Source organism: Alosa pseudoharengus, unplaced genomic scaffold (genome assembly GCF_046254945.1).
Source record: "Alosa pseudoharengus isolate Yale_2024_CS ecotype anadromous, Long Island Sound unplaced genomic scaffold, YU_APseudo_1.1 YU_APseudo_1.1_scf_15, whole genome shotgun sequence".
In the NCBI taxonomy this organism is placed as follows: domain Eukaryota; kingdom Metazoa; phylum Chordata; class Actinopteri; order Clupeiformes; family Clupeidae; genus Alosa; species Alosa pseudoharengus.
The window spans coordinates 8,070,398-8,097,388 of NW_027468620.1; the positions used below are offsets into that span (position 1 = coordinate 8,070,398).

At 47.8% G+C, this 26,991-nt stretch overlaps 1 protein-coding gene across 1 annotated transcript in view; it reads right to left on the reverse strand.

The window, feature by feature from the left end:
• The window catches only part of sorbs1 (sorbin and SH3 domain containing 1), a 59,888-nt gene that overhangs the window by 7,653 nt on the left and 25,244 nt on the right, over positions 1 to 26,991 (reverse strand). The window contains exons 10-24 of the mRNA XM_076285396.1: positions 26,733 to 26,765; positions 26,517 to 26,616; positions 25,100 to 25,214; positions 23,277 to 23,360; positions 17,197 to 17,246; positions 13,061 to 13,242; positions 8,397 to 9,962; positions 6,729 to 6,814; positions 6,007 to 6,174; positions 4,133 to 4,179; positions 3,698 to 3,812; positions 2,956 to 3,081; positions 2,394 to 2,588; positions 1,506 to 2,069; positions 232 to 330 (exon numbers count right to left, since the gene is read on the reverse strand). Of these exons, the coding sequence (XP_076141511.1) occupies positions 232 to 330; positions 1,506 to 2,069; positions 2,394 to 2,588; positions 2,956 to 3,081; positions 3,698 to 3,812; positions 4,133 to 4,179; positions 6,007 to 6,174; positions 6,729 to 6,814; positions 8,397 to 9,962; positions 13,061 to 13,242; positions 17,197 to 17,246; positions 23,277 to 23,360; positions 25,100 to 25,214; positions 26,517 to 26,616; positions 26,733 to 26,765 (3,530 nt within the window). The remainder of the gene's footprint in view (positions 1 to 231; positions 331 to 1,505; positions 2,070 to 2,393; positions 2,589 to 2,955; positions 3,082 to 3,697; positions 3,813 to 4,132; positions 4,180 to 6,006; positions 6,175 to 6,728; positions 6,815 to 8,396; positions 9,963 to 13,060; positions 13,243 to 17,196; positions 17,247 to 23,276; positions 23,361 to 25,099; positions 25,215 to 26,516; positions 26,617 to 26,732; positions 26,766 to 26,991) is intronic.

Below are 26,991 nucleotides of genomic sequence, written 5' to 3' on the forward strand. Positions count from 1 at the left end.
GATCATGAACAGTCCTTTTATCTTTAACATAAGCCTTGTACTCGTCATGTTCATATGCATCATATCCATCTTTAAAACTTAAAATGGTAAAATGTTTAATAATTAACAGCATAGTTTTGTGCAATTCCTTTCAAAACCCCCAAATGATCTCCCCAGACAGACAAAGGTCTCTTTGGTCTTGACTTTAGTGAATGCTTTTCAGCTGTGGAAGGTTAGGGTGGAATGTTTTACCGTGAAGGAGTTTGCGTTCATGTTGCTGTCCTGGATGTCGAACAGCATGACTGGACTCCTGGAGGATCGGCCGTGGTAGTCACCCTCATTTCTCAGAGGCTGAGGAGGAAGAGGGGGGGGGGGGGCACAGAGTCAGGGACTGGGGGCGATAAACAGTCATGTGGATGAGGTGGAAACATTCCCGTTAGGATGCAGAAAATACAGGGTAAATGTGATGTTAGTAGCGGCAACTTCAACCCTCCGTTCAGTTACTGTAATTAAACACAAGGGTGCTTGAGGAGAAATAACAGAATATTTTTTAGTGCATGAAAATGATCAGGAATAAAGATATTACACAGATATTCCAACATATTGCAATACTGTGGACGTACAATCTACAGTCATGTGGTGCTATTTAAACCATATTCTTATAAATGCCTATACATGTTGTCGTGTTAACTTGCATTTTCATAAAATACCAAAGTCTGAACTTCAATACAAAGTCACAGGACTTAGCACCCATTAGTGCTAGACTTCCTCACCCAAGGAATACAAGTGCTCTTTTGTCTCTTTACTGGGACCATCCTGGCATAGAAATGTTGTAAGTCCAAAGGTCACTCCAAACGGACTGGGTCTTATATAATTGAACAGCTGCACTTAAAATCACGGAGAAACTTTATTCACACCATGCAAGTTCACTCCTCTTGTTAGGAACAAGCAATAAAACATTCCTTCTCACAAACAAGACACCTTCAGGGTACTTTGAAAAAATGGTGCAAGTTAATTGTAGGCACACGTAAGTCTGCAAAAATTCATGATTTGAAACACATTCCACCAAAGAACAGTAAATTAGCAGGCATTTTTCCTCCTGACTGTTTTGCAAAAGCAAAGGCAAATCTTGCTTGGAAAACCAGTTTCGCAAAATGTCTCGTCACTTAATCATTTCCATCTGTAGTCGTACACTGGCACTTTGTGACATTTTGAGTGCATTTGGATGATTGCCTTTGCTTTTGCATTGTGGTATCTGACACCTCCTGTTTCCCAAGTGAAAGCACAGCTATCAATCACAGCGCATATCTGCTCACAACGTTCACACACAAAGTCTCTCATTCCATGTCAAACACCGCCACTATGGGGGGAGGAGGGCGAGTGCAGAGCTACAAGGAGGAGAAATCGCTGTGGCTTCAAACCCAGCCCAGCCCGACCTCCCAAGCTCAACCAAACCCAACCTTACAGCAGTGACCGTGAGATGCTGCAGCCACACACTGCGACACACACCATGCAGCAGCAGGTACCTCTGCGTGGCTATTGGCCCAGCTGCCCAGGGCCTCGCGTGGGGCGGATCGGCCGCCCTCGGGGCCCACCCGGTCCTGGAGCTCCCTGTCCAGGGGGCTCACGCCGGTCAGCCAGCCCTCCAGGCCAGCTCCCCCGCACGGGCTGAGGCTCCGAGAGAGGCGTGGGGAGGGCGGGGAGAGCAGGAAGTCCTCGCCCTGGGGAGGGGTGAAGGTGAGGAACGGGGTGGCGGAGCTGGGCCGCGGCGGGTAGAGAGGGGGCTGGGGCGAGTTGGACGGCGAGCCCATGGGGGAGATGCAGTAGGGGCTCCCGGTGATGAGGGGCACGGGGGGTATCGGGGGGGGCAGGGGGCTGGCGGAGTGCGGCGGGGGCAGGTACTCGCCCCAGCGGTAGGAGGCGGAGGGCAGGGGGGGCAGAGGAGGCGTGGGGGCGGACGGGGGGCTGGCTGCCGCCCCCATGGTCAGGGAGATCCACTCGTTGGAGATGGACTTGACCTCGGGGGAGACGGAGCGCGCTGGAGAGCGCGGCAGAGGGAGCGGGGCCGTGGTCAGCCGGTTACGGGTCGGCTAACCGGAGCAAACCAGAACCACCCAGAGAGAGAGGGAGAAAAAGAGAGATGGAGAGAGAGAGAGAGTTTTGGAAAGTGGAGAAGAGAAACAAATATGGAGTAAGAGACTGATGTAAGGAAAGGACAGATGAAAAAACAAGTATCTATGAAAACAATGCTTCTAGGAAAAACTGAATAAAATAACATAACAAGATGAAAGACAGGTAATGAGAAGGACGGACATCAAACTCCAACATCCCTCAAGGACTCCTGAGCTGTTCCTGTGGAGAAATGTGTGTGTGTGTGTGTGTGTGTGTGTGTGTGTGTGTGTGTGTGTGTGTACCTGGGGGGAAGCGTTGGTGCTGCGGTGGGGAGAGTGGCTGATGGGAGGGTCGGGGTAATCCACTCCGTTCTTGACACGCGGCCGTTTGTGCACCTCCACGTAGGTGACGGGGAAGATGCCCTGGCGGTTGGAGCCGGCGATTTTGCCCTCGTACCAGTTCTCATCCACCCGGCGGATCAGGATGATGCGCTCCCCCTGCAGGGCACCACAGGAACAGCACGGAAAATTTCTTTAGCACACACACCAGCCACCAGCTGCTGACCATCAGGGTGATTACAGACAATAGCAATTAGGAAACAGAACTCAAGCAAGAGTTACTATTTAAACTATCTGTGGTGGGATTAATTTAGACAAGTGAGTTCCAATTTGAAGAGCATTTAGGCCTATAAAAGTTTGCACAGTGCACAGTTACAGAGAACACCAGAACACCTAAAAACTGAGAAGCGTAATCTATTTTCAGAAAAATGTTTTATAACTTAAAGAACTTGCTGATTGGTCTGTTCACTGAAACATGTAAAGACTATGTGACATTTCATTGTGAAGTTCACTCGGTCATCCTTGCCTTTCTGAAGGACATCTCTACGGGAGTGTCCCCATTGAAATTGAAGCGAGCCATAGCCTCTCCATACTCCAGCACCTGAACAGGAGCACTCTTCTTGGGCTGGGCTTTCTCTGTGGGAGGGAGGAGCTGAGGAGAGGAGCAGAGAGCCGAGGAGAAGAGGAGAGGAGGAGAGGAGGAGGAGGAGAGGAGAACAGAGGAGAGGAGAAGAGAGGAGGAGATTAGAAGAGGAGAGGAGAACAAAGGAGAGGAGGAGGAGAGGAGAACGGAGGAGAGGAGAAGGAGGAGGAGGAGAGGAGAACAGAGAGGAGAGGAGGAGATATATTGAAGAGGGAAGATAGGTTGGCAGATTCACAAACCAGACACACACATTCTCATGAGAGATGTTCCCATACTCGTCTATACAGTGAGAATCTTCTCCATTTCCCCAACATTCTATCTCTACAGCCCAGCTTTTTCACTCCGGATAACTACAGGAAGGAATGTTCATTTTCAGTAGGAAGAGGAGCTGCCAATGTGTATCTACTGATAAGTCTTTTTCACATCATGTCACCCACTGCGCCCTGTTGTGTGATGTGTCTGTCTGTATATTCTGATAAACTGTGGGTGACCAAGCGAAACTTTTACTCCTATCTGAATGGAGAGAGGGAGAGAGAGTGACAGAGATAAAGAGAAAGAGAGGGCAGTGGAGAGGGAGAGAGAGTGACAGAGAGAGAGAGGGAGAGAGAGAGAGTGGTTGTTTTACCTCAACGTAGCTCCTGGGAAAGATGCCAACTCGACCATGGTGCTCTCCCTCATACCAATTCTGATCCACCTGTCGGTAGATGTACACAATGTCGCCTTTCTGAAACGGGAGCTCCCTGTGGCCAGGAGAGAAAGAGAGAGTGAGTTACAATAAAGCCTCAAACAAAGTAAGCATGTTTTAATATCATAACCAAACATTAAAGGAATTCCATCTGAGTGTGAGTACATAGCACTCCAGTATAAACTGATAGTGTGCTATCATAGGAAAAACAGTTACTGATGAAAAGTTATCAGTGATAAAAAAAAATGCTGTAATATAATACTATTATCTGATTTGATTATTCATTACTGTAATATAATTGAATACAACGCAAATTAATATAATGCTATTTGCTACAATGTTAGGCTACTATTATATTTTCAACTTTGGACTTACTTTAGTGTTTCAGCTCTGAAGTCAAACTTGGCCAAGGCGGGAGTTCTCTGCAGAGAGTCAGAAGGACCAGTTTGAGAATCAAAAGAGACATGGAATACGTTCATGGTTCTGTGGTCAACCAGCACAAACATTTGTACAGACTGAATCTTAAATCTTCTACAAGACCATTTTCTTCAGATGGCTTGAAGTAGGCTTGAGGGATCAGATAAGCTAACTCCAGTAAATCCATTCAAAACCGGTTCATGTTAATCTTCTGAATTAAATGCTGCTAATGTATTGCATTCTAAGTCTCCGTAATCATCCCTGATTGATGATTCAGATGAATTGATGAAGCAGATTAATCTGCTTCTTTTAAGAATATTTTTGGAAAGAAAAATATCAACAGAGAAGACAACTTCCAGATAAAAGAGGAATTAAAGCTATATACTCCCTGTTAGATTACAGACTCAATACTATTTCAATACTACTCCCCTTTGATCATCAGACACCGACTCACTTATACCATATCATAACCGACTATAAACACTGCTTACATTGTGTACTGCCCTGTACCACAACCAATATAGCACCAGTTGACATATATTAAAGGGTTTCAAAGGGAATAAACGATTATGGACATGCTCTTAAACGCTGAGCTGCTATCTATTTCAAAGGCTTCCTGGGTGGTCCCATCGCATCCCATGTCTTTTGTCTAATCAACTTCATACAACTTCATACATGGGTCAAACAAAACTCGGCCCTTTTAAGCCCACACCGGCCCAGTAATGCAAAGAATGCAAATGGCCTCTGGTGCATTATTTCATTATCAAGTTCGCACCGCTAATGTGCCGCCGCGTTTGACTGACCCTGACACACTCGCGTGTCTTCGCGTCCGCATTTAATGCGTGAGCTCACCACGGTGGCGGTAGCGGGCATTGCCCTTTCAGTCCCACACATCCATTGAGAATATTCTAGCGATGGCAGGAATGAAGGACATGTGACTTCATGGTCCCGTCACTCACCTCCGACTGGGGGCCCTGCTACTGTAGAGGCTCACACATAAAAATCTGATACTGACAGGACTCTCCGGATGACTGATGTCCCAGGCGTCGCTTCTATGCCCTCCCTCTCTTTCTGTCTCTCTCTCTCTCTCTCTCTCTCTCTCTCTTTTTCAATCTCTGTCTGTCTTTCTTTCGTTCGTCCGTCCATGTCTTAGTTTTTCTGTTCCGGTATGGTTCTGGTGAAGCAGTAGCTGTCTTAAAGGACACACGATTAATTGTAACAGACTTTGTGAACCGTAAACATAGCAGCATCCTGGCATTCTGTTGTGTGAATGGCCGACACTCAACCTATAAATACAGAAGAGGCTTTTTTGACGGAATGCCACAAACATATTGAGCAGTGGCACACATCTCTGATCCCACATGGCCACTAAGGGATTACTGCTGCATCAAGACCCATGCTACACGTTCACACTGAACTAATCTCACATCCATATACCCTGTCATGGACGCAGAATGAAGGCCAGGTTGGCTGGTCTTTGAATGCAAACAGTGCTGATTGACACAAATGCATGGGAGCTATCTCATACATACACACAGACACACACAATAGCAAACACAAAAGATATGCACACACACACACACACACACACACACATATACACGCACACACACGCACACACACACACACACACATATACACGCACACACACGCACACACACACACACACACACACACACACACACATATACACGCACACACACACACACACACACACACACACACACACACACACACACACACACACACACACACACACACACTGACACACACACTGACACACACACACAAACACACTCAGATATACTGTAGGAAGAAACACTCACACAGACCTCAGGGCCGGATTTCCTCTTTTCAGAATCATTGATGGTGAGCAGGTCACCGAAGCGGTCATTGGTGATAAACTGGTGGTGGGTCAGCACAATGGCTGCGTGCCGTCGTGAAGCGATATCAGCCTCTTCCTGCTCACGCTTCAACCTCCTCTGCTCCTCAAGAATTTTCTGCACCCCCCCCCCCCCACCACCAAGCAAAAAGACAGGGACAAGAAAGACAGGGGAAAGGAGACACGAAAGAAGGAAAGAAAGAATAGAAAGAATGAAAGACTTAGCCTTTTACACACACCCGTTACACACCACCATAACATTAATAAAACTATATCAGCCCACATTACCAGCTGCAGAGAGAGAGAGAAGACAAAAAGAAAGAAAGAACAAAAGGTGGAAAGAAAGAAAAAAAGAAAGGAGCAGTATTTGGGTATTTAAGAATTAACAGCTTTTAAAAAGTAACAGTTCATTTCAATTCTTACATCACGCATTACATTGCGCAAAACTCAGTAACACATCTGCCTTAGTTCTCTGTCGGTGAGCATGCTATCTGGAATTTTAATTTCTCAGTGAAACAATTTGTTGGTTCACAAACCGAGCCATATTCCTTGGGCAACGCGTGCCCAGGGCCCTAAAATGGGGTGTGGAGCCTCTGACTTGTTACATAAGGCTTACGAAAGAGCCGGGAAGGCAGACAACAGCCAGTGTTGGCGGAGTTGTGGACGCCTTACCTCCTTGTCTCCATATCTCCTTCGTGCTCCCTCGTCAGGGCTGTCCCGGAGGTCGCTCTTACTCGCCGGCTGAGATGAGTCCGAATCTGTGCCGGAGGGGGGAAAAAACGGCAAGAGTTCTTCATCACTGTCATTTAGGCTTCCATTGTGGAAACTACTTTGCCAAACCGTGAAGTCATACACACAGTAGGCTCCATGACTAACTACACACCCACACACACACACACACTAACACTCAGAACTGTGCCCTGTCATGATTCCAGGTTTATAAAAGAATGATTAATAGTGCTTTGTGCTCTCTTAAAAAAAGTCAAAACGTTAAGCAACTGAATGAGCTACATAGATAGAATGTGGAATCATTCGAAGACATCAGAAACAGATGTTCTCCATTACAAAGACACTGGTTGTGAAAGTGAATGATGAAACCACCACACTAAAATGAGCAACAACACAAAACATGATCACTTCATGGCTTACAAGTGTGATTTCACTATTTAAGACTGCAAAGGAGAGGCATGCCCTTTTAGTCTGTAACATAATGATTGATAGAAGACTCTATCAGTAAAAGCCATGATGTGTCTGCGTGATCTAGCAGGAAAGATACACACAAGTATGAAAAATGAAGAAAAAAACAAAACAAATTTGATATATGAGCACAGTGCAGTGCCAATCAACAACTGAGGTGTTGCAACAAATTTCTAAATTCCACATTGTTTTCCAATGTGCTATGAATATTTAGGCAGCAACCCAAACGACTTGAAGAAAAACACATGCCATGTGGAATTTTCTACAATTATACTGCTCAATTTAACATTAGGTGACTGGCAAATAGTCTAAATGTAAAACACATAAGACATAAATCAAAAGTAGGACTATGGTGGTAATGCCTGTATTTTTACAGTAAATAAAAATGTTAAGATTCAGAACAACAATCACATTAACAAGTTGTAAGGTATCAAAAGGTAAAGCATTAAACCAAACACAGAATCAGTATAAAAATGGAACGTGAAGAGTTCACAAATCTATTTGAAGGATAGTTGGCGGTATTACACAGTGAGTGGAAACTGTCCGATCCAGTCATAGTCACAGAATATTGCTGACACTGCCACTGAAGACACTGACTGATAAGTTCAACAGACTACGTTCACTCTAGCTAACTGACTGATAAATAAACAAATGTTAAACAAAACATGGAGTAATGAAACATTCCAATGGACCTGAAGACCACACAGCATGGCAATGGAACACCTACAGTACAGTATGAACCACCGTGAAGAACAGAAAATGGTGGAACGGGAGCGACGGCGGCACCTCAGGCAAGTCACACACAGAGCAGAACGCGGAGAGTGAAATGGAGACTGGCAGGGTCAAAGGTCATGAGGGCATGAGGTTGCAGTGCGCACACACACACAGTAAAACAGGGTCGCATGCCACACCAAACCCAGATGGGAACCTCACAAGGTCACCAGGGCGAGAAGAACCAAAGAAAAAGGTCAAGGAAGGAAAATAAAAATGAGTGACCACAAACACGGTGATGTGTGTGTGTGTATGTGTGTGTATGTGTGTGTATGTATGCATGTGTTAGTGAGTGTGTGTGTGTGTGTACATGTGAGTGTGTGAGCATGGCAGAGGGACACAGGCGGTCCCAAGTCATCTGAAGATAGCCACCTCGCCGGTGAGATGGCTCTGCCGACAAGTGGTTCCTGTTGCCATCCAAGCTCTCCCCGTTACCGAAGTCGCCTGCGCCGTCACCCTCGGCGCCCTCCGTGGGCGAGCCCTCCCCGTTGCTAAGGCGATCGATCACCTCCAGAGAGGAAAGCCGCTGCGGGATCAGCGGCCGGGGCTCCGGAACCTGGGTGGCCGACAGTGCGCCTGTCCGCTTGCCCTGCTGGGAGCGTCGCAGGCGGAACGGCGCGGGCCCCATGAGGAGGAGGTTGGCGGGCAGCGCGTGCTGCTGCCTCTTGTCCAGCGGCGAGAGCAGCTTGCTGGGCTGGCTACTGCCGGCCTGCTGCCTCTCGTGCCGGAGGATGGTGGTGAAGCGCGTGTAGGAGGCGGGGCAGGAGCCTTTGCACTTGCTGGGCTTGAGGTGGAGGTGGAGAGGGGGGTTAGGGTGGTGGTGCTGGTGGTGGTGGTGGTAGTTGTGGTGTTGTTGTTGTTGTTGTGGGTGGTGGTTATGGTGGTGGTGGTTGTGGTTTGGCTGCAGCTGTGGGAGGGGGAGTGAGTCCGGCGCCAACGCCTCCTCGCAGGAGGACGAGTTCTTAGTGGCGGCGTTCCCCGTGGAGTCGCTGTCCGAGTCCACGTCCGCCTCCGTATCGTCCGAGTCAGGCCCCCCACCGGCGGCAGCTGCGGCTCTGGCCGCTCTGGCCGTGCTGCGGAGCTCGAAACAGGACAGGCCCTCCACCGGCTCGCTGTCGGACAGCGAGGAGGTGTCGTCTTCCACCTCATGCGCCTTAGTGCCGGACGCCCCCAGGGGGCAGCCTGCCGAGAGCGAGGGCTCGCAGGACACCGCCAGGGACTCAGCGGAGAGCGCGGAGGCCAGGTAGCAGGAGGGGGCCGAGCTGTGTGAGGGGCTCTGACCGCTGTGGAGGGTAGGCAGGGAGGCGGAGCGCACGGGGGCCGAGGTGTTGGGGGCCGAGCGCTGGATGATCTGCTCGAACTCCGTCACGCGGTAGGACACGGCGCCCCGGGAGACGCTGCCCCCCTCGCCCCTGCCCCCACCGCCAGCCGTCAGGCCCGTCTTCTCGAAGAGCGAGGCCAGGCTGCGCACGCTCCCGTGGGGGCTGGAGCCCAGCGAGCTCGGCCGCTGGATCTGGTGCATGTTCCGGTAGAGCGCCGAGAACTCCGGCGTGCTTCTGCGGTTCCTCTGATCCAGTCCGCTCTCTGGCAGTCCGTTCAGCTTTGTCTCGAAGCTCACTCCCGCATTTTCCTTGGCAGCGAATGCCTCCTCTTCCTCCTCCTCCAGCTCCTCCTCGTCGTCTATGCACCCGTTTGTGACCCTGTGTGACCCCTCGCAGCTGGGAGACTTTTGGGCCCCTGAGGTCTCAGTCCCGTCCTGGCTGTCGCCAGTAGGGGGCACCAGTCTGGGCTTGAACTTGGACGGGAGGATTTGAGGGATGCAGACTTTGGCAGCAGACAAGGGGTTCTTACCCTTACAGGGGTGACCTAACGCATGACTGGCAAGGACCGACCGACTATTTACAGAGGAGCAGGGTGAAATTATATAGCCATTCCCACCTTTTTAATCCACCGGGCAAGCATGCAGGATAACAAAATAAACAGGATATTAGATTGCGGCAGCAACACTTTGGCACATACTAAAAATCACAAAAACAAAATGCCAGAGTATTAAAAGTGCTGTGTGGAATTCTGTAGGCTTTGCCAATTGACTTGCATTCTATTCAAAACAGCAGCAGGCAACATGTGGTCCAACTTCAGTGGATACCTGAACAAGGAGCATAGGTGTTTTTGAAATTTTTGATCAAAATGGTTGCTTATTCTGTTACTATTTTGGATGTTTTAAACTATAAAAAATAACTCCACATAGCACCACAAATTCTCATGGCATTCCATCAATCACAACTCACACGTACACAACTTGGCAACAAAGTACTCAGGTCCAAGAAAAGCAGCAAGGAGGACGTAAAGAACTTCAGTTGTTCAACAATAACACACAGAGGTCTGGCAAATCTCCATGGGATTATTTTTTAGGTCATAACATTAACGCTACTGTAATATTTTGTGCTTTTAAACAAAGAAGCTCATTGAAATATTCTGCATAATGTTCATCGCAAATAAACGTCTTCGCTGTGGTCACCATGGAAAATACAACACAACGAAAACAGAAGCTGGCATGAAAAAATGCTGTGGTGTGTACAAGTTGATGCCAATGTTTCCTCAACAAAACCAAAAATAGCTTGATTTTGCTCATTTGTTCTGGCCCTCACACACACCCTTCTGCTTTCTGTCGGACTCTAAACAAGTCTAAATGCCGGCTCCTTGGACCATGCTTTCCTGTTTAGGCCACGGTGCTGAACACTGAGCCAGCGATAGGAAACGTGGCCCCAGGACCTGTCCGTCTCCCATGAAAGTGACTAAGGTGACGCTAACCGAAGGTTAACTGGACAGGAAAACAACAACTAGCCTGACAGTCGCTGGCAAACAAACAGACGAACCACAAAGTGCCTGCAGTGACAGAAAAGAGTGCCGGTCAGGCTGGGCATTGTCTGGCTGGACAAACCATCCCAAACAACAACAACAATGACTGAGTCACATTCATTTTGCAATCCTACCCAATAAAACAACCATGCACAGTTTGTGTATGGGATGCAACATGGCTATATTCAATTGTCTTTGTTTTTTTTTTCTAAGGTTATTGAATGGCTTTCCTCAGACCTTGTGGGAGTAACAGAATGTTAAACAAAGGTAACTCTCTGTCTCCCTCTCTTTCCCTCTCTCTCTCTCTCTCTCTCTCTCTCTCTATCCCCTGACAGTCCGAAAGACTACGAAATGTAAGACAGCTGGCTTAGGCATTTGCAGGGTTTCTTTTTTCTCTCTCTGTGTGTTTTCACCAGGTCTGTAAAATAGATACAAACTTCATGATGACAGACTGAAACTATTTTCTCTGCATTCCTCATCAGCCAGTGCCCAGGCATTTCACATTAGTTTGAAAATAAGAGAAACTGATGTGCTGTTTAAAGCATTTCCTAACATTCAGCCACAGAACATGAAATATGTCTTTGTTCACAGTAAAATAATGAAGCTAAGTCCACTCTAAATCACTGTCCAGTGTATGCCTGCTATAAACACAATATAAATATAGCAGCTTTGTAACACTAAACTCGTGTGGACTTTCATAGCCATTGACTTTTGTCTGACCCTTTAAGAATTTCTCCAGCCAGGTTCATCTATCTCACTGAGGCCCATTGAAAACAACTGAGATGGTTGAGTCAGAGGTACACAGATGCGAGAGCCATAAAAAGTGGGGCAGATATCACTAATGGACAAACCAGGCCCTGGCTATAATTAGGAGACCTATAATGAGCCAGAAGAATAATGTCTCCTCAACTGCGCACCAGTGGTGCTTCAAGGGCCACTTTCTTTTGTCTGGCACTATCAGGCACTAAGCTGAATGTCCACTTTTTGTTGCCGGATTAGGCTGTGGGGTCATTCATCCTGTCCCCCCACTGCTGACAAACTACTCAACAACTTGAGCCCGTACCTTTCCTTTCCCCAGATCCCTCTCGATCCATCCCCGGTCCCCTCACTCCTCCGACGCACCCCTCCCCCAGCAGGTCAGCACGTCTCCTCGGAGGGGTCATGTGTGCTGGCATTCCATCCTCTGACCTCACTCTGACAGCTGACTTCCTCATACCTAACCACCCACATGAGTGTGTGTGTGTGTGTGTGTGTGTGTGTGTGTGGAGCGTGCACATGTGTGTGTGTGTGTGTGTGTGTGTGTGTGTGTGTGTGTGTGTGTGTGTTGTTGCTGTCCTGCCTTTTTATCTCACCCCTGCCAGCACCCAAGCTCACCCAATGAAATCTAGACCTCCTCCTAAACGATGTCTCTTCCCCCACCCCCCTCTCTCTCCACCCTTGTTCCTCTCTCTGGCTCTCCACCTTTGTCCCCTGGAATACTCCATGGAGCCGCGGCCTAAAGCCTTTAAAGCCTCACTACTTTAGCCACAGACGGGCAGACAGACAGACCGTCGGACGGACAGACAGACACGAGCACCACTAACCTCAAGCTAATCCTAGCTTCCGCAAGGGAAACCAAAGGCAGCCTCATTTCAATGCAATGGAGGACAGGTGGCTAAATCTGGATGAAACAGCCATGTTTTTTTTTGCCTTTTCTAATGGGCTGTGTTCAAATGGCATAAAGTGAGGGATGGGGGGGGTTTGCATGAGAGCCACACAAAACAAAACAAAGCTGAGGTGCACATGGGGAAACGCAAGAGAGACGAGGTGTGGGCTCTGCTCTCCTTCTCTCTCTCTCTCTCTCTCTCTCTGGCATGGTGTTAGGGCCATGGTGTTGGGTGTTATTTTTAGTGCCGGATGAAATTGAAAAGTTCCTAGTTTCCCCATTAGTCAGGAACGCTCCTGGGAAACCAGAGCGACTGCGTTCCTGGCGTTCCGAGCTCATCAGGCAGCCATAATGCCGTTAATGGACTCTTAGTCACCTAGCGTCGGGCTAAACACAATCACAGAGAAACATCCGGAACGAGCTGTGTGCTCCGTCACTCAGTGCAGCGCTACAGCAGGGTGGCCGATACCGCGTCAGAGATAAGGCGAGGAGCTCCGCAGAAGCGCCAGGTGCATCGGTCAGAGGGTCTTACCTTTCGAGGAGGACGAGCTCGGGTGGCGCTTGTTGAGGGCCCTCAGACCTTGCAGGGGGATGTCGCCGCCCTCCAGGACACTCTTGTAAATGTGTCGGTCGCATTCTGGAGCGGCCGGGTCGCTGGCGTTGGACCCGCCGTCCTTCTCCGTCTCACCGATGTGGCCTGTTTTACAGGAGGAGCTGCGACACAGACAGAGACAGAGGGAGAGGCGGAGAGAGTGTGTGTGTGAATGTGCGTGTGTGAGAGAGAGCGCAAGAGAGGGAGGGTGTGTGTATGTGTGTGTGAGAGAGAGAGCAAGAGTGTGTGTGTGTGTGTGTGTGTGTGTGTGTGTGAGAGAGAGAGAGAGAGAAAGAGAGAGAGAGAGATCAGCATTGCATTAAATAAAAGCTGCTTTAGAACCATAAGCCTGATTAGACGAAATAACTTTTTTATCTGTTTGGATAAAAATCTGCCTGAGGATAACTCGCTCCAGTGTTAATTAACACCACGTTTCTTTTTTTCTTTTTTCCAGCGGTCACATGTTGTTTTAATTTCCCAGAGTTGCCCATTTAAATGGGCCCAACGACTTAAGTGATACTGGAGAGGCAACATTTACCCATAAACACACAGACACACAGAGTCCAGGCTTTGACCTTTGCCCTTCCAGCCCCGGGAAAAGGAATTTGTTCTCATCGGCTGTCGTCCTCGGCCGTCCTGGAAATGAATTAGCTCATTTATCCCACCACAGGCCTGGTGATAGGGAACCTCTCAGCTGCAGTAAACAGCAAGAGCCCTTATCTGTGCATTCCTGAGGGGCCACATTGGAAGCGGTCTAAAAATATTAAGTGATCCCAGATGGAGCTCCTGTGGGTTATGCACCTGTGTTTTTTCACAGCGGTAGATATCGTCTACTACTCCTGACTGACCACTGTGTCCTGTTTTTTCTACACAGATGGCATGCCTGCCCCGGATATCATAGCGAAGAGACAAGGGGGTTCTTGTTGGGCAGACTCATGTGGATAAAAGTCACATTTTGCCTGTTAAATCTGAATTTCACATGATCAAAACTCATGTCACACGTGATGCATGCAGCAACGACTTTGTGTGAAATGAGCAATTGTTGGTTTGCAATCTTCAATTTGTCTTGTCTTTTCCGCAGGCATAAAAAAATCTAATGAATTGGGTTTATTTCATTTGCTTTTTTTTAAGGGTGCATACATGTGTCCAAGGTAAGTGAGAACTCGTGAGTTGTTGTTGTGCTCGACAGAAACCAAGCTTTCTCCTCCCATTTTGACACATTGTTTTGTGAATGGTCAAAGTGAAAATCCCCAAATTCCCAGAGGTCTGCTCCCTTCATAGTAGCCTATTCAGCGCCCTGCACCCGGAGAGCGTTTATAGAGCATGCTGATGTTTTTTTTATATATATATATATGGCAGGACACATACTTAAGCAATTCCAGACAAATGTTCTGTACACTTGCATTCCTATTCTTCCACAATGGTGGCTTTGTGCTATTCAGAAAAAGGTCCTGCAAGGGATCTCACCAGTGACCAACTCTATTTCAAAGTGAGTGGGGGTGGGTGGGGGTGCTGAGTGACTAGATGGTGGGGGTATTTGCAAGGGGGCAAGAGAAAGAGGGGGGTTATATTCCGATAACACTTGCATATGAGTCGGCATAAGTGACATAACTCCTTGGAACCTCCCAGACGATTCTCCGGCACTTCTGACATATTAACACGTCATACGATAGACGCCACTCGCCAGTGCTTCAGACGGGGCGCAGAGGGGGGGGGGGTTGTTGCATAACCTCTGGAACCCCCCCACCCACAATACAGCCTCACCCCCACCTTGACGACTGGAAACGATCTCTCTCCAGTATTATCTAACTGACTGCATTCTACCAGCATTAACAGCATGGGATAAGTGAGAGGGGGAATTTTCGTCCCACCTGTCGGAGCGCTTTGACCGGCTACCCTTTTTGGGTTCAATGTGGCACTGCCTCACATATCAAAACATCAAAACAGTCTGTGGTGAGTTCTTCACTGTTTTAAAAGGCAGATTGCGGGTGGGGGAGGCCACTGGCCCCAGTTCAGACGTCTTTTTGAAACACAGAGGGTCTTCTGGAATGTTGCAGGAAAAACGAATCATATGGCCTAGCAAAAACAATAGAACTCCCCCTGAAAGCAAAACATCCTTCCTACCAACAAACTGAGACCCCCTCCCTCTTCAAACAAATGTCCTGAAGGGAGAAATATTTTCACATTTTGTTTCACAGGGGAATAAAACTCGTTCATCATTCATTAGGTCAAAGCCTGTGTAAGGTCATATTACTTAAGTTTCAACATCGTTACACAATTTATGACTGAAGCAATGTGACTGAATAATGGTGTCACTTGATTATGACATTAGCATTTTTGAGATGCTGTTTTAGAGGGATGCTCTCTCTCTCTCTCTCTTTCTCTCCCTCTCTCTCTCTCTCTCTAACAGCTCATTTAACAAATGAGCATTCATCCATTTTTGGAGGTCAGGGGGAGCAGAGGGGTGGGGGTGCTTAGCAGTGGCACACACACACACACACACACACACGCACACACACACGCACACAAACAAGCTCCCATGAACTCTACACCAGATTCCTTTACGTATGACTTACTTAAGTGGGAAGCCATGTCAAACAAGCCTCTCCTTCTTCCCTCCAAAACTGAGGAGATGGGAGGAGGTTTGGACTACGGAAGCCAATTGTAGGATCTGCATATCAGCTTAATCTCTGATTCCTGATTCTCCCTCTGGCTCAAAACAAACACTCCCCAAACACAAACTAGGGGGAATATCTGGGGGGGGGTGACTGGTGGACTGGACTGAAAGGCCACGCCAGGGGGTTTTATTCCCCCTAAAAATGTCCCAAAAAAAGTCAGTGACCATAAAAAATACTTTTTTGGGAAGGACTGTAAGACCACAAGGCAAAAAAGGCAGCACCGTTTCATGTGGAGTTCTTTGCATCTCATCCAAACAGAAACAGAAAAACAAAAAGAAAAAGTGCAAATGTAAATCTGTGCAAGAGAGAGACGTAAACAAGGGGCCCAAAGCCGTTTAGTCTGGCAAAGTAGAGTAGTAAAAAGCCCCCCCCCCCCAGCCCAGCCCAACCCCTCTGGCCGAGAAGGGAATGTTTCCGCAGTAAAACTAATGATCTTCACACCTCTATGCATATGCAGGAGATAGAGGAGATAGAGAGCCGGTGCTGAGAGTGGGGACTGCCCAGGGAGAGCAGCGTAGGGAGGGGAGGGGAGGGGAGGGACTGGCCTGTCCCATCGTTCCACGAAAGACATCCAGGTTTTATTTTCAGATAGATGGGCAGAGCATGGAAGATATCAGTGCATGCCAGCCCTGCCCTTACCTTTCATTTCCATTACCGCCACCTTTCCCCCTGACCCTCAGAAACACACATGATGACATAAACACACACACACACACACACACACACACACACACACACACATATAGACTTGCCACACATTCAGCAAACACAGACACACACACACATACATATGCAGACCGATACCCATACAACCCCCACACATATACCACACACACACACACACTCACACGCACACACTCACACACTCACACACACACACACTCACACGCACACACTCACACACTCACACACACACACACACACACTCACACACACACACACACACACACACACACACACACACACACACACACACACACACACACACACATGTGGACTCCCCCAATCTAAACTAAACACACATAGACAAGCACACACACACACGTACACATGTGGATGCACACAGAGAGCAGACTGTTTTGCTATAGCTAGCATTCGTTCAGAGGAGCCCCTTCAGGAAGGTGGGGTACCCCTCACCCTCCCCTTTCCCTCTGAAAAGGGGGGGGGGGATTCTCAACGGGCTGTTTCACAGAGAAAACGTCTGGCCGCTTTTGCTAAGACTAAAAATGCACCTTCAGAAGTAAAGACAAAACCCAAAGGCATTACACAGCACTCAGAGAGAAAGAGAGATAGAGAGAGAGAGAGAGAGAGAGAGAGAGAGAGAGAGAGAGAGATGGGGGAACAAAATGATCAGTGAAAAGGGGGGAACAGAAGAAAAGAAGAAAGGGGTGAACTTACTATTGCTGTAGATCGGAAGGTGTCTCCAAGGGGGTGAAAGTAGGGGCACTCTGCAACAAACCAAACAAAGAAGTCATTGATAAAAATCCAACGGGGATGGTCTCTTCCAGCTAGAAACGCACAAGGCTCATAAGTGGCTGGGGCTGGTTGGCTGCTGCTGCTTCTTCTGGTCTTCTCTTGTCTCCGTTTGCGTCTCTGTGTGCGCGTGTGTGTGTGTGTGAGCGCGAGCGCATGTGAGTGTGTGAGCCTCTAGGAGCGCTGGGTCCTTTTAGCTTGTAGCCTCTTAGCCTCTCCGGACGAAGCTTGACATGGAGGGAGTGAGCGTGTGTTTTTGGCACCACATGCAAGTTAGAGAAAACAAGCGGCACAGGGAAGAGGAGGGGAGGAATCACAGAAGGAGGAGAGGAAAGAGGAGGAGAAGAGGGAGGAGGGGAGACGTGCGTCTGTGAGAAGAGAGGGGGGGGGGGGCGTATGGGGAGGGGGCTGTCAGCGGCTCGACCAATCAGCTGGTGTCTCTGGCTCATACAGGCTCTCTCTTTTGTCTGCTAGTCCTAGAGTCCTAGTCATTACCCGCCGACCAGACCGGGGGACAATTAACCAGCTGGTGAGGGAGGCAGGCCAAATTACATGGACAGGCACGCAAGCAGCCACTCTCTCTCACACAAACACACACACATACACACATATACATGCACGCAAGCAGCCCCTCTCTTTCACATACATACACATATATACACATATAAAGTCATTAAAGCAGCCTTCACACACACACACACACACACCCGCACATATATACACATATATACACACATACACACACACACCCTACAAATAAGCTATATCAACACAAGTGTAAGCCATTTCAAGCCCACAGAAAAGCACATGCACTTTTTTACACACAGACACACACACACACACACACACACATACACATACACAACAATATGTGCGTGAAAGTTTCACATGGCTACACACGCGGTCACAGCAGTGGGATCTCATTGGCCAGGCAGGCAATTATTTCGAGGCAGCAACTCAAGTCGACTCAAAACACAGGGAGAGCCATTCGCTGGGGGAGCACACCCCCTTGCCTTTTGAATGGTTTAGAGGCGGCTAAATTTAGGCCACTGTTTCTGTTGCCTTTCGCCACATGGACGTCACTTGGGGGTTAAAAATAACGCGGGGTGGCAGCAGCGGTGGCCGTGGACGCACGCACAAGTGTTGTTTGCAAATACGATTGCACAATCCCGGGGACGGTCCGGACGGTGCCCGTGCCCCTTTGGGGGAAAGGCTACATGCGACCACTTGGACCCCTCTTTCTTTCCACCCGCCTGCTCTCCACCCCACCCCACCACACCCCACCCCACCCCACCACACCCCACCCCTGCCCTCCCGCGTGTCCGTCTGTGTGGGAGTGGAGATGGGAGGCGCAGGACCGTCGCATGCCTTTCCGATGGGTTGCCGGGTGGAGGGAAGAAGGATCATTAATAACCTTTGGCGATGAATGCCTATCTTTATGTGAGCAGAATGTTATCCTGGCAGGTCTATAGTCTTATCTATTTATAAATGCCCAGTGTTGCTGGGACCCGTTTCGCCCTTCTAGAACAAGGGTTGACCCAGAGCAAAAAAAGGCCAGCACGCAAAAACAGCACAGACAACAACAACCAACAACAACAACACACACACAAACAAAACAAAAAAGCATTCCGTCAGAATGTTTCAACCGAGGCCATTCTGGTCCAGTCTGTTTCTGGCTTATCTCTGTGAGATCACTTTCATGGTGCTGATGCCACCCTGCAACACATGTGCAGAGTAACTGAGCCTGGCACTCAATTCAAAACACAGAACAAACAGGAAGCGCGTGCGCTACGCTTATCTGAAGTGCCGGGACAAAAACGCCGCTTCCAGATTGATCCAGCGGATAGGAGAGGGAGAGGGAGAGGGAGAGGCAGGGACAGCAATATAATACTCTGCCAAGAGGCTGGAGTTACCAGCTTGCAGCATGGTGCACACAGACACAATGACACAAATGAACAAAAATGGTGAATGTCAGAATGAAACAAAAAAATGGTGCAAAATGGTTCAAAAAAGCATCACTAGTTGGTTTCCTCAGAATGGTACTGTAACAGCAGTGCTGTGGAAGGGGAAAGGGTAGCGCATGAACAGAGGACAAATCATAAATAATTGTGATATATGCTAAATATATAATATGATCAAATGATTAATAGCTGTGCCATCTAGCTGTCTACAATAGCTGGCACTGGAGCGGTACCCACCCATTGGTCCATTTGCTCCTGGTGATTATCCAATTACTTCTTATTCAATTATAGCTGATGAGCCACTGGCTGAATGGTAATGCGCTTCCTCTGGATATTCCACATTAACGTGGAGCCATGTCTCAGCTGCCGGGGTCTCAGGTGCTCGTGTGTCGGCCAACGCACACACACTGAGCACATGCTACACGGCTTCCCTAACTTGCCATTGTCCAAAGCAAAGCCCTGCAAGATTCCTTTCCCTTGACGCTGGGGGGCGATTCAGTGGAACACTGTGTTAACAATGTTTGTCCCATTTTCATGCGCCTGTTTCCTAACAGGTGTTGGAGATGACTCAAGGAAATTTACTACTTTTCAAATGTATAAATAGGCTTACAATGCAGGTCATGGTGTTGGGGGGAGGGGGGGCGGCAAAAATAGGCCTTGCGGACCACTGTCCTTACAGGGAAACCTTTTCCATTGCAAAGCAGGGCCTCAATTCACTAACATGTTTCCACAATAAGCCCGTTAATAAGAAGTAACCGTTAGCAAACTGATTGTTTTGTTGCGTAGGTGCATGAACGTTAGGCAATTTTTGATACGCGGCTGGTTTTGAAGCATTCGACCGATAGGAATGTGAAAGGGGAGCATGGGGTGGTATGGTAAACATGATGCTGAACTTCCTGTAGGCCACGTCAGTGTGGTGGTGGTGTTGGGGGGGGTGGCCTGAGGGAGTCATGCTGGATGACTGGGGCTGTAATTCAACTCAGTGTATGTGATTCAGTTTAGAGACTTGAGTTACATACCCTCCCTCCCCCGAGACCCCTAAACCAGGGCCTGAACCCCCCCCCCCTCTTCCCTCTCAGCTCCCCTGGCATTCCCCCCCCCCCTTCTTCTATCCCATCAGTTGGTGGTGGGGGGGGTCAGAGAGTAGCGTGTCACTCATGACTGTGGTTTCCACTGTGTTGCCACAGTGGCTGTCAACCCCACCAAAGCCCCACCATATGAGGCAGCACCCCCATCAGACAGACACGGGATCCGGCAGATGACAGCCCCCGCGGACGATGTGAATGGAGGCAAGAATGGGAGAAAATATACACTGCCAGTAAAGTATGGCATATGAAAACTGACCCATGTTTTTCTACGTACCGGATGCTCAACATTACTCAGTGACCTGTCACCTGACAACTTGAGCTCTTAAAGCTTGTGTGATTGTAAGCTAACCCCCCGTTCTGTAACTATTACAAAGTACTCGGGGAATTTGCACTCATTCCAGTCCACTGTGTGTGTGTGTGTCTGTGTGTGTGTCTGTGTGTGACAATCTGCCTGCGACGACATTTTTCATGACCTCACAGACGACAGCCCTGAGCGTGAGCACAAGCAGGGCGACGTCAGCAGAGCAGCTGAAGCTCCTGCAGGCTCTTTTCCCTCCCAAGTTCCTTAAGAGGAAAGCAAATGTCACTTCGCCCATCAACCCACAAGCGTAATTACACGTTGACAGTGTATGGCAGCCTGTGAGGTTCATTACAGGCAGCAAGGAGAAGGAGAAGGAGAGGGAGGAGAGGGAGGAGGAGTAGAAGGAGCAGGAGGAGGAGGCGTAGAAGGAGCAGGAGGAGGAGGCCATCCTTGGTGTATCTGCAAGGGGAACACCACACAGCAGTGTGACTAAACGTTCAGGACGAGGCTTGCCTCTTTTGACTCCAAGGGTGTGGCTGCCTGGCATAAGCCTGCAAGATCTTCCCACATCCAAGGCTGAGACAGAGGACTAGACAGCTGACTATGGCTCACCGACCTCGTGCTAGCGTTAGCTTGCTCCATTTTCTGGTACAGCCAAGTTATCACTGCCGGTCACTGGTGACAGGCGGCTCACATAGCAAAGCGGCTTGTCACTCAGATCCTAAAATGAATGCACTAAGTGGGCCTACACCACATATGTGCATGCTTTACCTCTGACAAATTCTTATGTCTTGGCAGTGACACACAACGAGTTGCAATGAAGTAACGGGTGCCAGATGTTTTTGTCAAACGTCATCTTATCTCTCTCTCTCTCTCTCTCTCTCTCTCTCTCTTTCTCTCTCTCATTCTCTGTGTATTTCACCTCAAGGCAAGAGGGACATTAAAAGCTGAAGTCACACAAAGAGACAGCTCTGACTTTTCGTTAACCTTGCTTTCTGTCTCTCTCTACCCACCCATGCCCTCAATTGCAACGTGAGCCTCCAGGAGCGAACAAATGCACTAGTTACTCAAAGGTGCTGATTAGCTGACACTGTAACACAGGCACCGTGCCAGCAGAGTCACACTTCTGAGCACCATTCCTATAGCATTGAAGGCATTGCAGCCAAGTCAGCAACAGGGTTTTCACTGGGCACCCTTCCCAAGTCGGTGAACCCTGGACGGGGTGAGAGACTCTGCCCTCGTCCGAATCCCACATCAAGGGCACCCCTGAGGCAGGCAACAGGCTAGGATAAAACCCTTATAAGCCCATGCCACAGATGGGCTTGATATATCATAGCATTACTAAGCTCGCTATACATCTGAATGGCAATTTCTCATGCTACTGGGTTGATGTATAGAAACATATGTGTACATTAGAACACGTAAGTGAGGAAAGGTTAATCTGTTCCATTCTCTGTCAAGGGCAGGAAAGAGACTATAGGATTAAAGGCTACAACTTGTGTGGCAACAGCTAGAATGCTACTTCATCATTGTCGTTAACCTTTTTAAAAAGTAGCATCCTTCATACTAATGGACATTCAACAGAGCTGCCGTGCACTGGAAACATTACCAACAATTACATGTGGGCATCATTGAGCCTATTTCAGACCTGTCTTCTACTGTACTGTATCCCAAGAGGGAGGGAGGGAGAGAGAGAGAGAGAGAGAGAGAGCGTGAGTGAGTGAGAGAGAGTCAGAGGGAGGGAGAGAGAGAGAGAATGTGTGTGTGTGTGTGTGTGTGTGTCTGTGTGTTTATAAGACGGACAGATTTATGTCCCATCCCTTGTATCACAACCCCAACGCAGGATGCAGTTGTTTCCTGACAGCTGGTTGAAGTCAACCCTCTCCAGTGAAACAGTTCGGCCTGCATCTCCGTAATTGACATCACTTCACTTTCCATGGCCCCGACCCAGCTGTTTCCAGATGGCACACCTTTCACAAGACCCCTCACATACACGGCCATTACACCAGCCAGGAGAACACCTGGATCTGAGCTGCACAGACAGCAGCGTCTGGGTGTACGGGTGAGTCACCTCGCAGAGGCCCATATAAGGGCAATCAGACGAAACAGGCATCCAAAGCAGTCTGGAAACATGAGTGGTTTCCTGTTGTCGTCTTTGTCTACTTCACAGCACACAGTATATTGTTTGGGTCGTGTAAAATACTTTTCTTTTTTTGCCTGTCTCAATGGACCATTTCCATACTAAAAATTATTTAAAATATGTGTACGCTACTCATAGACAGTATTTGCAGAATGAAGAATCTCTGTAAGAAATCAACATGAAAGTGAAAGCAACAGGTTGCCTGGACAACAGCCACTGATAATCTGTGTTCTAATGCCAATACATTCAACAGACATCCGTTTCAGGTACAAACTTTTGGCATGACTGCAGGACCTGCAGGACAAACCAACTGAACCAGAGACCGAGATGTATCAAGTTGATGACAGGGATGAGTATGGAGATGGAAAGATGACATGGAGGAGGGGATGATGTTGAGACAAGACATACAGTAACACGATGATATTTTATTTGTTTAGGCTACAGAACAGGGATGTTATATGGCATGCATTATCTCTTCAAGACACTTTCACTGTTGACATGAACGACAAACTTACCACATTCCCAAACTCCATCTCTGAAAAGAATCTATACCAAGGCTCACTCTCTAAATCTACATCATCCGGGCTTATGTCCTGAGGCTACAAAAGGGGAGGTATGGCAACAGGAGAAGGACAAAGAGAAGAGAAAGAGAAGACGGTTCAGCACAGAGTTGACTTGAAATCCAGAAAAGACACACACAAATGAGGATCTATGATGCATGGCCGCTGGCTGGTGAAATATCAGATGAAATATTTCTCACATCATAATCTCAGGAGAGACAGGCCGGACATCGCATGCACAGACACAGCGTGGCCGTGAGGAGGGAAAGGGGGACGGAGAATTCGATTACTGTCGTCCAGCGCGTGACCTCATGGCTGGGTGGACCTGGTTTGTGTCAGATTCTGGCCGAGCCCCCACTCAGTCTGTCTCTTTCTTTCTCAATTACAGCATACATACAACAGCTATATATATTATTAACATGGAACACTGCAACTACAATGGACTTTAGTTTGTTAATCATTACAAAATGGAAACACAATGGCGCAATGTCAGGTCATATTACTGTAATGTGATGTAACTGGACAGTAAATAGAAAGTGTCACCCACAATCCTCTGCTGTGGAGACTTGCGTGTTGAGTAAACTCATTTCAAAAGAATGTAGGACATTAACAAATGTGTGCTTCATATTTCATTCAGTGTGCATAGGGAAAGTGCTTCCACTATAATGGCTATGCCCTCAGGCTTGCATGATGACACTTTCTTTTCACAGCATGTGGATCTATTTTAGGAGATCAAAGAGGTCACAAAAAAAACCTAAAAATAAACAGGGAAAAGGAGACAAACTACTGAGAGAGCTATTCCCCCAAAAAAGCCACTTTGAGAGCCTGATCCACTGCTACCTCTCGGATATAATTAGAGAACGGAGGCAGGGCGGGTGCCAGTCGGGGCCTGTTGTGGTTCCACAAAGCGGCGGGGCTGCCGGAGCCACCACAGCCGCCGCCGCGGCAACCGTTGCTGCTCCTACAGCCGGTGAGCGTCCAAAAAGGATGCGTAATCCACCCCAAAGCTGGGCATAATTGAGTCACAGGCAAACAGTGATTACAGCATTATGTCATCAGATAACCACTGGCTGAAAACAGGAGCTCTTTTTCCTCTCTCTCTCTCTCTCTCTCTCTCTCTCTCTCAATCCCTTTCTCCAGTAGCACGATATCCAGTGAGAGCCGTGGCAGACAGCAAAGAAGAGTGACAGTCAGAAGCTGTTTCTGTCCACAAACACTAGCAAGCCTGACATGCGACTGTGAGAAGAGCCTCAGATTTCCTTTCATTTTATATTAGCAAAAAAAAAAAGGAAAACGCTTAGTTCTGTGAGCTGGCTGTGCAGACATGATGTGTCTATCACAGAGTCGAAGCTCTCCTGACATTGCTCTCCTCTTTTCGTCCTGATTCACTCCTGAGTTGCAGTGAAATTGGGCCACTTCAGATGAGATACACAAGAACGAGGCGCTGTTCCATGTCGTGAAAGGATCAATACAATCTTCACAAACATAGCTGGCTGACCCCATTATGTTATAGCAACACATGTACAATAGCAGCAAGGTAGACAATCACTGACTGAGGAGCTATCAGAAAACTAAATATGCTTTTGTGCCCCATAGAAGTAACAGCCTCCACAGATGACGTCTGACCCACAAGTAAGACCAGTCTAGTAAGCTTCCTGAAAGACCATGCAACATAGAGATTTAAAGACACAGGGGGAGAGATACGAAGAGAGAGACAGAGAGAGAGAGAGAGAGAGAGAGAGAGAGAGCAGGAGAGGAAAGAGATGTGATGAGAGTACCGTTCTCTCCCGCCTCAGCACAGATGATTTCCCTGGCTCATACTCGAAGATGCTCTTTGGCTCAGCGCGATACTTCCTGGTGTCTACCTTCTTGTCAGGGGGTTCCCAGTCATTCCTGCAGGGGTATAGAGTACAGCGGGTGAGAGAGAGAGACAGAGAAAAATAGAGAGAGAGAACAGAACCCCATTGAGGAATGTCTCCATGGCAACCATTTTTTCGGATGATATCTCCATCAGCGGAGTTTTCTCAGACAGTGTTACGTAGCCAGCACTCTGGGCCAACCTCTCTCCCAATACATAGTCCCTCTCATCAGAAAACTAATCAGGAAACACATCAGCACTTAATGAAACACCAGAGTTGACACCTTCAGGGAAATGTGGAGAAATGCTCAAAGGAGGAATTACTGAGCTGTGTATCCTTATCTGTAGTACACAATAACTGGGATTTGGAATCATCCACTCTCGATGTTTCAATTAAGAAAATATAAGTAGAAAGTGGTCTTAAAAAGGTAAAACTGATAATTAAAAAAATGTTTTCTTTAGCTGTAAGTAATTATCAAAGGCTTGAGAGGAAAACGCTTCACACTTTTCAATCCTTCCTCTCTCTATTTTATGTGTCTCTTCTTTAATAATGAATTGAGTCCATATTATTTTCACAAGTGCCTTCTGCTTGAGGACTCACCCATTAAACCCCCCTCCCTACACACACACACACACACACACAAGCACACACACACACACACAAGCACACACGCACACACACACACACACACACACACACACGCAGAGAGACCTGGAGCTGCTCCCACAACAGAGGCCCAACCATCTGCCACTTCAACCAGCCTCCCCTCCTCCTCTTCCTCTTTAAGTCCACCATTCTTCCAGCCTTCCTCACCTGTCCCTGTCCATCCCTCCATCCATTCATCCATGTATCACGACAGCACAAATAACACACACTCAATAGGACAAATGTGTTATGTGAGTGAGGAAAGTGCATTTAGTTTATGTCGCCTCAGACGACCCTACTCAGACCTGGTGCATTAAAGGGAGTTTGGTGTAATTTTTAAAAAGTATGGTCTGAAGCACTCTCGTGTAGTGGACATGTACAACGGGAGACGAACTGACCTGTGTGTGTTCTGCAGTTCAGTGTGTAATTCTATAGTACTCATATGGATTGTGGGAGTGAGTTTCAGGGGCTTGTGAGAGTGTGAGAATGTAAGTAGTGTGTGTAAGGGGGTGACAGGGTTCAGAGTTCACTGTTATCCTACCATAGGGGATACAAAGTGCACCTTAAGAATGCCCAACACAAACACACACACAGACACAGACACTCTGTGTTGGGATTACTATCCCATTTTCTCCTTGTCTGAATCTTTGAATATTGCTTTCAAATGTCACGTTTACATAAATGAACATACCGTTCAGTGGCCGGCTTGAGGGAAGACGTTCTGGTTGGCACTGGAAGCTTCGCACCGGAGACTGCGTCCACTGCACTTTTAGAGACAGGCTCTCTCCTCTCTACTACACAGTTTAGAAAAAGACTTATCTGTGTGAATATAACAATGATACACACACTGTGTGTTTTAACACCATGCTAAATATTAAAGGAGTACAAGAGTTTTTGCATCTCTCACCTTCTTCCACATATATATAGGAAGGCCCATCATCTAGAAGAAAAAGAAATGATTGGTTTTACAAATCATTAACACACAGTTAAAACACCTAGAGGGATGTAATATGCATCCAGACGGGATAGAAATGTCTTGCTACCCTTGTAAAATCATGAAAAAGCCACAGTAATATTTTTGTCTGATTACATAACCTACTCAAAGTCCACTAATGTCTGTCATTAAGAATTTGCCAATCAGATACCCAACTCCATGTGATATGATT